Source organism: Hyperoodon ampullatus (assembly GCF_949752795.1).
Source record: "Hyperoodon ampullatus genome assembly, chromosome: 19".
NCBI lineage: Eukaryota > Metazoa > Chordata > Mammalia > Artiodactyla > Ziphiidae > Hyperoodon > Hyperoodon ampullatus.
The window spans coordinates 1,796,437-1,809,566 of NC_136932.1; the positions used below are offsets into that span (position 1 = coordinate 1,796,437).

The 13,130-nt window shown below is 54.4% G+C and overlaps 1 protein-coding gene across 1 annotated transcript in view; it reads right to left on the reverse strand.

The window, feature by feature from the left end:
- ABCC3 (ATP binding cassette subfamily C member 3) overlaps positions 1-13,130 on the reverse strand; it is a 44,116-nt gene that overhangs the window by 17,331 nt on the left and 13,655 nt on the right. The window contains exons 5-17 of the mRNA XM_079726209.1: positions 12,265-12,390; positions 11,973-12,034; positions 11,139-11,270; positions 9,708-9,899; positions 6,455-6,632; positions 6,195-6,356; positions 5,238-5,330; positions 3,837-4,040; positions 3,586-3,732; positions 3,082-3,169; positions 2,656-2,722; positions 2,300-2,426; positions 2,042-2,218 (exon numbers count right to left, since the gene is read on the reverse strand). Coding sequence (XP_079582335.1) covers positions 2,042-2,218; positions 2,300-2,426; positions 2,656-2,722; positions 3,082-3,169; positions 3,586-3,732; positions 3,837-4,040; positions 5,238-5,330; positions 6,195-6,356; positions 6,455-6,632; positions 9,708-9,899; positions 11,139-11,270; positions 11,973-12,034; positions 12,265-12,390 — 1,755 coding nt within the window. The remainder of the gene's footprint in view (positions 1-2,041; positions 2,219-2,299; positions 2,427-2,655; positions 2,723-3,081; positions 3,170-3,585; positions 3,733-3,836; positions 4,041-5,237; positions 5,331-6,194; positions 6,357-6,454; positions 6,633-9,707; positions 9,900-11,138; positions 11,271-11,972; positions 12,035-12,264; positions 12,391-13,130) is intronic.

Sequence of the window (13,130 nt, forward strand, 5' to 3'; positions counted from 1 at the left end):
CAACTATAGTTACGTAAGAGGATGTCTTTGCTTTGAGACACTGAAATTTTAGTATATAAAAAAAGAGGTGAAACTATAAAACTCAGAAGAAAACACAAGGGAAAAGTTTGATGACATTGGACTTGGCAATGATTTTTTTGGATAAGACACCAAAAGCACAGGCAACAAAAGTAAAAATAGAAAAATTGGATCACATTAAAATTGAAAACTTCTGTGCATCGAAAGACACAATCAGCAGAGTGAAAAGGCAACCTTCAGAATAGGAGAAAATATTTGCAACTCATATATCTGATAGGGGGTTAATATCTAGTGTGTATAAAGAACTCCTACAGCTCAACAACAAAAAAACAAACAACTTGCATAAAATGTGGGCAAAGGACTTGAATAGACATTTCTCCAGAGAAGATATACAAACTACCAATAGACACATGAAAAGATGCTCAACATTACTAATCACTGGGAAATGCAAATCAAAACCTCAATGAGATACCACCTCACATCCATTAGGATGACTATTACCAAAAAACAAGAACAAAAAACCAAACAACAACCCCAGAAAACAACAAGTGTTGTCCAGAATGTGTAGAAGTTGGAGACCTTGTGTACTGTTGGTGGGAATGTTAAATGGTGCAGCCATTATGGAAAACAGTATGGCAGTTCCTCAAAAAATAAAAAAAAAATAGAATTATGATTTAGCAATTCCACTTCTGGGTATGTACAAAAAAGAATTGAAAGTAGGGTCTTGAAAAGATCTTTGCACACCCGTGTTCATAGCAGCATTAGTCACAACAGCTAAAAGGTGGAAGCAGCCCAAGTATCCATTGATGGATGAATGGATAAGTAAAAGTTGCTGTTTAATGGGTACAGAGTTTTAATTTTGCAAGATAAAAAGAGTTCTGGAGATTGGCCGTACAACAATGTGAATGTACTTAACACTACTGACCTATATACTTAAAAGGATTTCTAAGGTAAAGATTTATGTTATGTATATTTTGTGACTGTTAAAAATTAATAAATTAATTAAAAAATAAAAACTTTCACTGATGTCCCATGGTTTTTAGGGTAAAGGCCAAAACCTTAATCAAAGTCTTCAAGGCTCTACCTTACCCTGTTTCTTCCACACCCCTTCTAACCTCCAGTCACACCAAATTGCACAGAAATGCCAGTCCACCCACCATCCGTCGGCTCACACCTTCAAAGGCTTTCCATCACTTGGTAAAAGCCACAGTTCTTACAGTGGTCTCCAAGGCCCAGTGTGACCTGGCTGCCTGGACACCTCACTGACCTCATCTCCTCCTCCTCATCCCTGCTCATTCCACTCCATCCACATTGTTCTTCTTGCTGGTCCTTAAGTGCCCCAATCACACTCCTGCCTCAGGGCCTTTGCACTTACTGCTCTCTCTGCCTCAAATGTCCCAGACAGGGCTTCATGTTCGAAGATACGGACCACTCCTTCACTTTGTTCAAGTCTCCGATCCTCAGTGAGGTTTTCCCAAAGCACACTAACAATACAACCCTGCACATATCCTATATCCCTTCCCTGTTCCATTCTTTCCCCTTAGCATTTATCTAATATTATATATTTTACTGATTTATCTTGCTATCATCTCTTTCCCCCGGTAGAATGTAAGCTATATGAAGGCAGAGATTTTAGTCTGGTGTATTTACTACTGTATAATATTGCCTGGCGTATAGTAGGTATGTAATAAAATCTGATGAATGATGAGAGCTTCTTCCTTAGCTATTAAGATTCAGCTCAAAAGTGATGCTTCTCCTTATGCAGACTACCCCCGTTACTGCCTTCCAGTACCCTGCACAGGCCTTCAGCCTGGCCCCCAGGACATTCTACAGCCCCTACCTGTTTACAAGTCAATTTCTCCCAGTAATAGCTCTGTTTCACCAGTGCCTAGCACACAGCTAGGCATGATACTACACGAATGTGTGAATGAATGAATGAATGAGTGCATATCTGGACCTGGGCTGGACTGAGGTGGGCAGCTCTAGGTGCTAACTCCCCAGAGGATGGAAGAGGAGCCTGTACCTTCTCTCCGATCTCTGTCTTGCTCCCACCAGGCAACACCTCCAGGTCAGCTAGCAGGGCACAGGCCTCCAGAGCCTGTTGGTACCGCTTGGGGTCCAGGGCTTGGCCAAACAGCACGTTTTCCTGAAGAGTGCAGTTCTGGATCCACGCCTGCTGGGGCACGTAGGCCACAGAGCCCTGGCCAAAGGAGAAGGTTACCTCGGGGTTTGCCCAAGGCCTGGTCAAGCTTCCCTTCCCAGGAGTCCCTGCCCCTCTCACCTTCATATACACCTTGCCTTCCAGCTTCTCCATCTCCCCCAGCAGGGCAGACAACAGGGAGGACTTCCCAGAACCCACAGGCCCCACCACAGCCACTAGTGCCCCTTTTGGCACCTGGATATCTAGGCTGGGGGCAAGAAGACAAGTAGCCCAGGCAGAGGAGGAATCAGGGTTTTGGTGCCCCACCTTCCCCCTGGAGACCCAAGCCCTCCTCCCTTTCAGACACCACCCTGGCAAGCTGAGGCTCTTCCTGCTTCTCAGGCCAAAGACTGAAGCATGAGAGTGGGGCTGGGTTCCACTATTGATCTGACCTTTGGCTCACTTCAGGCCGCTGAGAAGGGAAGGGAAGCTGGTACCTGTGCAAGGTGGGTGGGAGGTTCTGGGACCAGGTGAAGGTGCCATTGTGTATGGTGACAGTATAGCCTGGGGGGACAGAGGGGTACAGCGTCAGGGGGCCCAGGGCAAGGGGAGGAGGATCCCTGGGTGGGGAGAGGAGTGGGAAGCCCTAGGGGGAGGGCAGGGAGTCTTGTGGGGGGGGAGGGAGGGGAGACAGGAAGCCCTGGGGAGGAGCAGGGGGAGCCCTAGGGAAGGAGGGTGGTGGGGGAGGCCTGGAGAGGGATGACGAGAGGAGAGGGAAGAGCCGGAAGAGGAGGAAGGCGGGCGCAGAGTGAGAGCAGATATGAGGATGAAGAAAAGGGGTCACAAGAGAAAAAAGCTTGGAAGCGAGAATTTTCTGGAGCAGTGGCTGGGGCAGGGGCAGCCCAGGTAGAGGCTGTCTGGACCTGGGGTGATGGTCTTTCTTTCCACACACTGGGAGTCAAGTTCATCTTGGCTCAGGAAATGCTGGATCCGTTTCAGAGACACACTGGTCTGCATGCAGAAGGGTGTGGGTCAGCCCTGGAAGCTGTGCTCTTCCTGTACCATCTCCTCTTACCCTTGCTGGCCCCCAACTTCCTGGGTGAGGCTGGGCCCCCTGAGGGCCCAGAGGCTGGTGCTAGGGCCCCTCCCATGACGGAGTCTTAGCTGGCTCCCACGGCCAAAGACAGGGTCCAGGTTGGTAACAGGAGGCTGTCTCCAGAACCTGGGTTTCCAAGGACCTTACCTGACTTCCTCTGACTCCACATGGCCCCTGACTCCAATGACCTCATTCAACTTGGGACAATTCTTCATAATGCCATATGGCCCTCCCCCGATTCCAATAACTCTCCCTGACTATCCCCTGACCCTAAGTGACCCCATCAACCTGCCCAAACTCCAGCAGAACCCCCGGCCCTATCCAGCATTACCTGGGCCAGGTTGCTGATTAACTGGGGCAGCATGTTGAGGGGAATTTTTAAGATGTTGAACAGGGACACGGACACAAAGGCCTTCTCAGCATCCAGCACATTGTTCTTGTCCACGGACACGTACACCCCGAGGGTGGTCAGGGTCACCTGGGCAGTGGTGGGGATGGGTGTCAGGGTGGCATCTGCAGGGTCCAGAGGCCCAGGCTGGCCAGGCAGGAGGCGGGACGCCAGCCCAGGCAGGGCCGCCTCACCAGGAAGGGGGTGCATATCCAGATGAGGGTGGACGTGGCGTGGAGGTAGGCAGTCTGGCGCATCAGCCGGAGCTCATCCTGCCGGATGTCCTCCACCTGCTTCAGGAAGCTGGGCTCCCAGGCATACAGCTTCAGCACCTTGATGCCACCCAGGATCTCGCTCATCAGCTTGATGCGTGAGTCCTTGAATTTCATTTGCTCTACCTATGGAGAGTGTGGAAAGTGCACACCCCGAGCCCCTCCCCAGACCTCTACCCACAGGGGCTCACACCTTCCCTGCACTCACACACATGGCAGCCGGACTGCTCACTGCTCCTCCCTGCCTGCCTGTGCTGCACCCCAGCCTGGAATGCCCAGCCCGACCTACCCTCTTCTCTGCTGGACAAAATCCAGCTCCAACCTCAGTGCCCCATCACTGACCCTCGCAGGCAGCATCCTCTGCCCTTTCTCTGGGTTTCTAAGGCACGTTCTCATAGGGGACCCTGTGCATGTATGTTGCCTCAACTCGATGTGAGCCTGAGGGAATAGATCCCTTATTCCTCTTTGTTCCCCAGTCCCTATAACCCAGGGTGCAGCATGCCCAATCCATCTATTCGTTCACCCCAATTTATTGAGTGCCTATTATGTGCCAGGCCATGTGCTAGATGCAGGGCAGATAATGATGAACAACTCAAGGCCCTGGCCATCATGAAGCTGACAGTCTGATGGGTGAGGTAGACAGGAAGCAAACAACCACCTGAATACATGCTTAATAAATTATTACGCATACTCCAATGGGAGTTACAGGATTCTGGGAGAGAATAACGGGGTAGGGACTGGGAAATCAGAGTTTATGCTGGGAGGTGAAGGAAGGGAGGGAACTGGGCAAGGAAGGGAGGGTGAAGCACATGCCAGGGAACAGTATGTATGGTAGCCCAGAGGTATTCAGAGCTTGTTGGCTTGGAGAAAAGAAAGGCCATACTGGATGAAACTTGGCCATATCACAGGGGGTGAGGGATTGAAAGGTGAGCAGGGGCCTGGTGGGTGGTGGCAGGGAATTTGTCATTTATCCTATGTACAGTGGGAAGCTAGGGAAGACATCAGTAAATCTTTGCAAATAAAGGACTGAATGACTGGCTGTTTACACTCATTACAGTGTGGTGGAGAAACTCTCATTAGACCAGAAGAGGCGAGTTTGAATCCCAGCTCTGCCTGACTCTGGATTTGCTATAATCTCTCTTGGCCTTGGTTCCTCAGCTGCAAAATGAGAATTTTTTAAAACCCTCTCAGGGATGGGGGCTAGAGTAAGCTAAGGTTTGTGAAAGTGGCTTGGAGCCATCCGTACCCAGTGAGCAAGGTAGTTGGTAAGGCCCGCCAGGTACCTGGCCAAGGCTCCAGGCAGGAGCAGTTGCTAGCACCCACCTGGAACGCACGCATTTTCACAGCCACGGCTCCATTGAGCGGGATCAGCAAGACCATGAGAGCAACTCCAGCCAGGACAGAGGGGCCCAGGTTCTGAGGAGGCACAATAGATAGACTAGACAGACAGAGTATATAGACAGAACCCAATAGACAGAGGCCTATTGACCCGAAATGCAGGGAAGGGCAAGAAGCAGAAGATGGTGGTCAGCCAAACAGATGGACAGCAAACAGCAGACACACAGATAAAGCCAACATGAGGAAAACATTTGCAAAAACAGCCGGCCATCAGATAATGACAAGAAATAGGGACAAACAGGCAGATGTAGAAGGGTGTCCAGACACACTGGAAGGCAAATACAGACAGGCAATGGCAGTCAGAGTCATACCTACCTTGCCTCCAAGTCCCTGTTCCCTCCCCTGGGTTCTGTGAGAAGGATTATCACACAGGCTAGAAAGACTTGATTGCAGACGCCAGCATCCTCACAGTCCTGTCCCCCACCCCTCTGCTGACCCAGAATAACCCTCTCTTGTCCCATCTGAAGGAAGGAGAAGGTCAGAGGAAGGGGGCAGAGATCAGGGCTCAAGAGTCACCTGCCAGGACTTCCCTGGCGGCGCAGTGGTTAAGAATCTGCCTGCCAATGCAGGGGACACGGGTTCGAGCCCTGGTCCAGGAAGATTCCCACATGCCGTGGAGCAACTAAGCTCATGAGCCACAACTACTAAGCCTGCAGCCTAGAGCCTGAAAGCCACAACTACTGAGTCTGTGAGCCACAACTACTGAAGCCCGTGCGCTGAGAGCCCGTGCTCCGCAACAAGAGAAGCCACCACAATGAGAAGCCCGCGCACTGCAAGGAAGAGTAGCTCCCGCTCGCTGCAACTAGAGAAAGCCCGCGCGCAGCAACGAAGACCAGAGCCAAATAAATAAATAAATAAATTTATTTAAAAAAGAAGAGTCACCTGCCAGAGGAAGTACACTGCCAGGATCATCTGCAGGGGTGCTGACCACAGCAGGTTGATGAAGGGGACAACATCCATGAAGCGCTGGGCGTCCACTGACATGAGGTTAACAATTTCTCCCACAGTGGACTGACGTTTGACTGCATTGGTGATGACCAGAGCCTGCAGGTGGACAGCAGGGTGATGGACTGGGCCCACGAGTCTCTCCCAAGCTCCCCAGGGCTGGCCTCCCCAGCCCCCCATGCCCCGCTCCAGCTGACCTTCCTATAGATGACACCTAGGATGCCCGTGCGAACCCTTAACCCCATCACAAAGATGCAGTGGTAATACTGGTGTAAGATCAGAGTCTGCATCACGGAGCACACGAACATCAGCCCGGCCACCAGAAAGCCCCACCAGGCGGGGGCCGTGGGGTTTGAAATAAATCTGATCAGGACGCTGGAAGGTGAGGAGAGAGGCATGAGGGTGGGCAGGGCTCCTCTGGTCGCCCCCTCTACGGCCGCCCTCCCCTGTCCCCTCAGCCTCCACTCCGCCCCTGCCTCTGAAACCTCTCAGGTGGAGGCTGCTGGCCCTCCACAGCCCCACCCAGACCAGGGGGACTTGGCGCAGAGCTGCCTCAGGCCCTCCGTCCTTACTCCTTTCTGCCTCCACCTCCTTTCCTACCTACCATGGCCCCCTGCCACCCACCCCTTTATCACGCTCTGGCCACCTGCCTCACCGGCCTGCCTTTCTTGCCTCCTTGGACAATATGGCAGGAAGCAGTGCAACATGTCCATTGATTACACTTTCCTGAACCTTCTTCTGGGCTGCCGAGGGCTCTGAAGTCCACTGCGTGACCACACAGACTCTCGCCCCTCGAATCCATCCTTTTCAGTATCAGCGGCCTCCAACGCTGCCCAGTAACCTTCTCCGGGGCCCTAATCTACTTCCTCTCCCGCAGTCCTTTTCACCCTTTATCCTCTCACCTGTCCTCACTCCCCACCCCTCTCAGCAGCTGCCCACCTAAATCTTCCCATTGAGAACTCCCTGCCAACTACAAACTTCCCTGCAAACACTTGCTCTCTTCCTTTTGTCCTGCCTCGGGACAGGAGGCGTCCTTTCAACTTTCCATGCCGGGTCCTGCCCCCCAAGCCCTGGATCCCACCTGCTTCCTCAGGAACACGTTTTCGTCGTTGGCCCCCTTTCTCCTGGTCTGCAGTATCCTCCTCTCCACTGGCAGCTCTGTGCCTTGGCCGACTGACGTGACCAAGTGTCCTCCATGTTAGGACAAACCTCCCCTTGACCCCATGGAGCAACCTCCATAGTCATGGCCGGGCTTCTTCTGCTGTGGGTTGGGTGTAACTCCCCAAAAGACATTTCAAGTCATAACCCCTGGTACCTGTGCATGTGACCTTATTTGGAAACAGGGTCTTTGCAGATGTGATCAAGTTAAGATAAGGTCACATTGGAGTAGGGTGACCCATAACCCAGTGACTGGCGTCTTTATAAGAGAAAAGAGAGGGAGATTTGCACACAGAGACACAGATGCAGACAGACAGACAGACACACACACACACAGAGGAGGATGCCATGCAAAGATGGAGGCAGAGATCGGAGCGATGAGTCTCTAAGCCTAGGAATGCCAAGGACTGCCAGCACCACCAGAACCTGGGAGGTGTGGAACAGATTCTCACTCAGAGCCTCTAGAAGGAACCTACCCACCGACACTTTGATTTCAGACCTCTGGCTTCCAGAACTGCGAAAGAATACATTTCTGTTTTCAGCCACCCAGTTTGTGGTACTCTGTTGCCCTAGAAAACTAAGAACCTTTATAGGAAGCGTCTAGACCTCCACTGGCCCTGTCTCCACTGCAGAAACCCTATTCTCAGGCCCTTCCCCTGTGTCGCAGCCTCTGTTCTTGGCAAAGTCACTAACAAACTCCACGTTGCCTTCCTCAGGTTCTATTTTACTGGTCAACTTCTTCACTGGAGGCCACGCCCTCCCCCGGAAGGGGGCTCTGTGCCCTGCTTCACAATCTGGGTTCTTTTCCCCACTTCGTCCCCTGCACACTAGTCTTCGGCTCACCCACACCCGTCAGAATGTCCTAGGACTCTGTCTGGGGCCTCTGCACGGGCTCTCTGGGAGAGGTTAGCCACAGATATGGGACCCTGGGCTTCCACCCGATGCCTCTGCAAATGTGATCTCCAGCTAGCTGGGAATCTCCAGCAACTCAGGCCCAGAAAGGCCCAGATGCCCCTCGCCACCTTGCCCAGGGCCCAGGTCTCTCTTCCTGCTGAGTTCACCATCTCAGCGAAAGATCCATCATCCTCCAGCTAGCCAGGCCAGAACCCAGGTCACCTTTTCCCCTCCCTTTCCCTGGCACAAACACTCATTTCCAGAGAGTAGCTCCTGAATCCTGCCTCATTCCTGACCTGGACTTTCCTTGGACCTGGCTGGCCCACTTCCATGGGGCCACCGTGCCCTGCCTCCCCCACACTACTGGCAGGGGGTCCTTCCAGAATGCAAACCAGACACCCCCCCCCCCGCCCCCCGGCTTCAAATCTTTCAAGGATTTCCTTAGCCCTCCCTCCCTCCCTTTGTTGTCCTGCCCCTACCTTTGGTCACCACCCCCCACCACCATTCAGAAGTACCTGGAGTTCCTGAGTCATGTGACTTTGTGACTTTATACCTTCCCCTCCTTCCTCACCTGGTTAGCAAATTGCCTGTCCTTCCAAATTTGATAACCTCCCTGGCTGGCAAGTGTACCCTGCCCCTTCCCAGGCTGGCTTCCTTGCTCCTCTGGGGGTTTTTCAGACACCTAAGTACACCTCCGCCCACACTGTGCTCTAATAGATTTACACATTGGTTTCTCCCACAGACTTTAAGACCATATCTTAGTTATACCTAGTGTCTGACACCATTCTGGGACCCTGGGGGTTCAAAATATGTTCACTGAACGAATGGATGCACAAATGTATGCTTGGAGGGTCATAGGACTGAGGGCTCAGCTGCTAGCTCCTTCCCATCCCCTCATTTGAGAGCTCTTTCTAGCCCAAGGCACTCATGTGATAGATGGCGGAGCCTATCATCTGGAAGGAGCACCGTAGATGGAGTTCAGAGCCCTGGACTCAAATCCATCTTTCCCAGCTGTGCACCCTTGGCCAAGTCACTTCACCTCTCTGAGTTCCCATTTCCTCATTTTTTTGGATTGTTTTTCATTTTTCTGCTTCCTTGTTTGTAAAACGGGAAAAGGGCACCTCTCTGTAGGACTGTCAGGAGGATGTAAAGAGAGAATGTATGTTAACGTATACATCAGGGTACCTGGCAGTTGTACTTAGTCCAGATAAGTTGGGTGTGAATAGGGAAATGAGGTGCAGAGGCTCTGCCACTTGCCAAAGGTCACACAGAAAGTGGGGAGAGACCCTTCGGTCCCTGGTCTGGGGCTCTTTTCTCTACCCATTGTCCCCGAGGCCGGCCAGCCGGCCAGCCCCTTGCCCCGGGAAGGGCTGCGTGGGAGGGAGCATGGAGAGAGACCTCAGCAGCTGTGGGTTGATGAAGGACAGCAGGTCCTGGATCAGCTTGAAGCACATGCTGAGCAGGAGGCTGGAGCCAAAGGTGGCCATCAGGGCCCGCAGGAAGGGGGGCTCCCGGGCCTGGGGCCGGCCCCCCAGCAGCACCTCACCCTCACTGGACAGTCTCTTCCCAGAAGCCTCCGCAGCCTGGTGTCTGGTCCAGGGAGGAAGGAACAGTGGGTAGGAATGGGCACATGGGCCCCGTGAAGCCAAGGGCCACCGGGGCTGGTGAGGACCAGGTAGGAGGCCTGCTTCCTTGGCTCTCAGAACTGGGAGGGGGAAGGACGATGAGACTTTCCAGCTGAGAATCCCCAAGTGTCTTCAGGTGCTAGAGGATATATGAAGGGGTGCCTTAACTGCTCCTCAAGGACTATACACCCAGCAATTCCCAACCTGGGGCCCTCTCCACGCCCCACCCCGCCCCAGGGCTGGCTCCAGGGAGGATGCTGACAAGAAGGGAGACATGGGCAGGGCTGGCTAGTGGCCTAGTCACTGGCAAGCTGAGCAGGGAGGGAATGGAGGTGGCATGGAGGGACCGAGAGGGGGTGCAGCAGGTAGCCTGGGGGCCATTAGGTCTTCCAGAGGCTCCAAGCCATGAGCCCAAGACACTGCTGACCAAGTCCATGTCCCTGGTTCCTTCACAGCCAGTCAGCCATCAGAGGCTCAGGAGGAACCAGCATGGGATTTCTGGGCCCCAGGTTGTGGGTGGAAGGGGTTTCGGTCCTGGGGGGTGGGGGGGAGGACATGGGTGAAGAAGGAGGGCTCAGGGCCTCAGCTTTCTTGGCTGGGCAGTCGGCCAGAGACAGGCTGCCAGTGGACAGGCCCTTAGCCACAGGGTCGTCTCTTCCAGCCCCTGCCTCCACGCAGGAAGCAGGATTGAGAGGGGGCGCTGGCCTCCACCTTCCTCCCCTGGCCCCTCCCCCTCCTGAGGGAAGTCCCTGGAATCTACCCTTCAAGTCAGGCAGGGCAGGGCGGTGGTGAGTGCTGTGGGGCCAGATGGCTGGGTGTGGATTCTGGCTTTGCCACGACCAACTAGGGGACCTTGGGTGCATCATCAAATCTCTGTGCCTCAGTGACCTCATCTGGAACACAAAGGCAATAGAACCTGCACAGTAGCTGTCGGAGATTAACCGCGTTAGGCTGCACGATAAGGACGATGCCTGGGATAGAGTAAGTGCTACGAAAGTGTCAGCCATTCTCCAGCATCAGCAGCGCCGGGAGAGCTGACCCAGGCCCGAGCTGCCCACCCCAGGACCACCTGCACCTGCTCTTCTCCCCACGCCCAGCCATGTGATCTCCTGGCTCTACCAGCCTCGCCTGCAGGAGAGCTGGGCTGTACGAAGGGGTGGGGGTGGGGGTGGGGGGCGCGGGGACGGGGGAGGGGGGGCCTCACCGCGCTGCCTGCTCTTGCTGCTGTTTCCTCTCCTCCAGCAGCCTCTGCACCACCATGTGGGAGCAGTCCTCCTCGTTCAGGCACCAGAGGTCGCACTCCTCCAAGGGCCGCCGGTAGCCGAGGACGGCCAACCTGGAGTGGACAGGCAGCACCACCCTGGGTCAGAGTTTAGCAGCTTGGGGACGAGGGTCTTCAGAGAGGAGGGTGTCCCTAGGGAGCTGTGGCCAAGGAACGTGTTCCTTTATGCCCACAGTGAGCAGGATGGGGGTCACTGCCTCCCACCCCAAGTTCCTACTTCCAGACCTTTCTCACTCCTTCCCAGATGCCCCATTGACTCCCGGGCACTGATGACAAAATCCATGCTGGCCGCAGCCCTGGGGGATGACAAGCCCTGCTGGATGGAGCCCCAGCCCGAGGAGCCTCCTCAGTACAATAGGGTTGATGGGCTGTCACCCAGGTCACAGACACAATTGTCCTGCTCTAGCTGCTCTGAGGGGCGCCCAAGGAATGAGAGCTGCAAGCTTATCCCTGACCAAAGAGCAGGGAACTAATTATGATCTCCTTCTAGGACCCTAGGCCTGTCCCCACGGCCTGCCAGACACAGGTCTGGCTTGTGCCCTGGGATCAGAACTGGGCCAGGGCCGGCCTCTGTACTCAGCCCCCAGCCCACACAGACAGGTTTCCCCACCCTCGCCTGCCCCACGCCCACTGGGGTTCGCAGCTCCTCAGGCCCCTGAACTCCTGGCCTGATCCCCTTCCTCTTTCTCATCCCCCAACTATCCATCCCCATTTCCCCTTCCCCGGGGCCCCAGGCTTGGGGAAAAACCAACTCACTTTGTAAACCACCAGAAAGACAGGCGGGAGAGGAAGCCAGCTCCGGCCTCAGGGCAGGGGTTCTAGAAGGTGCAAGAGTGGGGCAGGGGAAATCAGGAGTGCACACCACCCTCTCAAGGCAGAGCAGAGGGGGGAGGGTGCCCCGTTCCTTCCGGCTCCAAGCCCCAGTTTGCACACGGTGGAGGTGACATGAAGACGGAATGAACTGGAAGGGATGGCGGATGCTGGTGAGGGCTGGGCTGAGGGGTGGGCTGTGGCACCCCCACTCGCACCCACCTCCGTTAAGACTCACGGGGTCGATATTCTCGGGGGAGAAAAACGGTGGCTTCTCCCTGAAGCAGGAGAGGATGAGGGCCGAGAGCACCAGGGCGAAGTAGATGTAGAAGGTGGTGAAGCGGAAGGGGTCGGAGACCTTGCCCTGGGGGAGAACGGAGAGCAGCGTCACAGCTGGCGAAGCCCTGGGCCTGCAGTCCTTGCCCCAAGGAGTCCTTTGGGGCACCAGACCCCTCTGGGGTAGAAGTCAGCAAAAGTGGGAACCTGGGTCCCCCTGCCCAGAGGCTTCTGAGAGGCGGGAAAGGTCATAGGGGGTCCACTGTTCTGTGGAGACTTGCCCTGCTCACCTACATCACCTTGTCTAACCCTCCCTAACAGGCAGGAAACCTTAGGATACTCAGCCTGCAATCGAGGAAATGAGACTCTAGGTGGCTCAGGCATTTGCCCAAGATCACAAAGAGCAAGTGGGCTGTTCCCAGCCTGAGCTCTTATGAAGATACTTGACCGCCTCCTCTTGAGATGGAGAAACAGGGAGACACTAGATTGGTCCCCATGTTCCTACCACCCCCACCCACCACTGAAGATCAAGAGGAAGGCCAGGAACTGAGGGAGGTGGGAAAAAAGGGGAGAACAAGACAACGGGATCCCAGGAAGGCCAGAGCTGTTCATGGCTGTGCACCTGTTCTCACTGAACAGGCATCGTACTTGGTGGTGGCTGCTACATTCCCACGAACAGCCAACAATGGCCGCATCTTGCTGCATTCCCCTGGGTTACAATGGTCCTCACCCCGCTCGCCGATCTGCTTCTCAGCAGAGATACAACAAGTAGGGAATGACACAAAAAGGACTGGACAGCAGAGGAGGTCCTGGGAGCTGGGGAGGCGC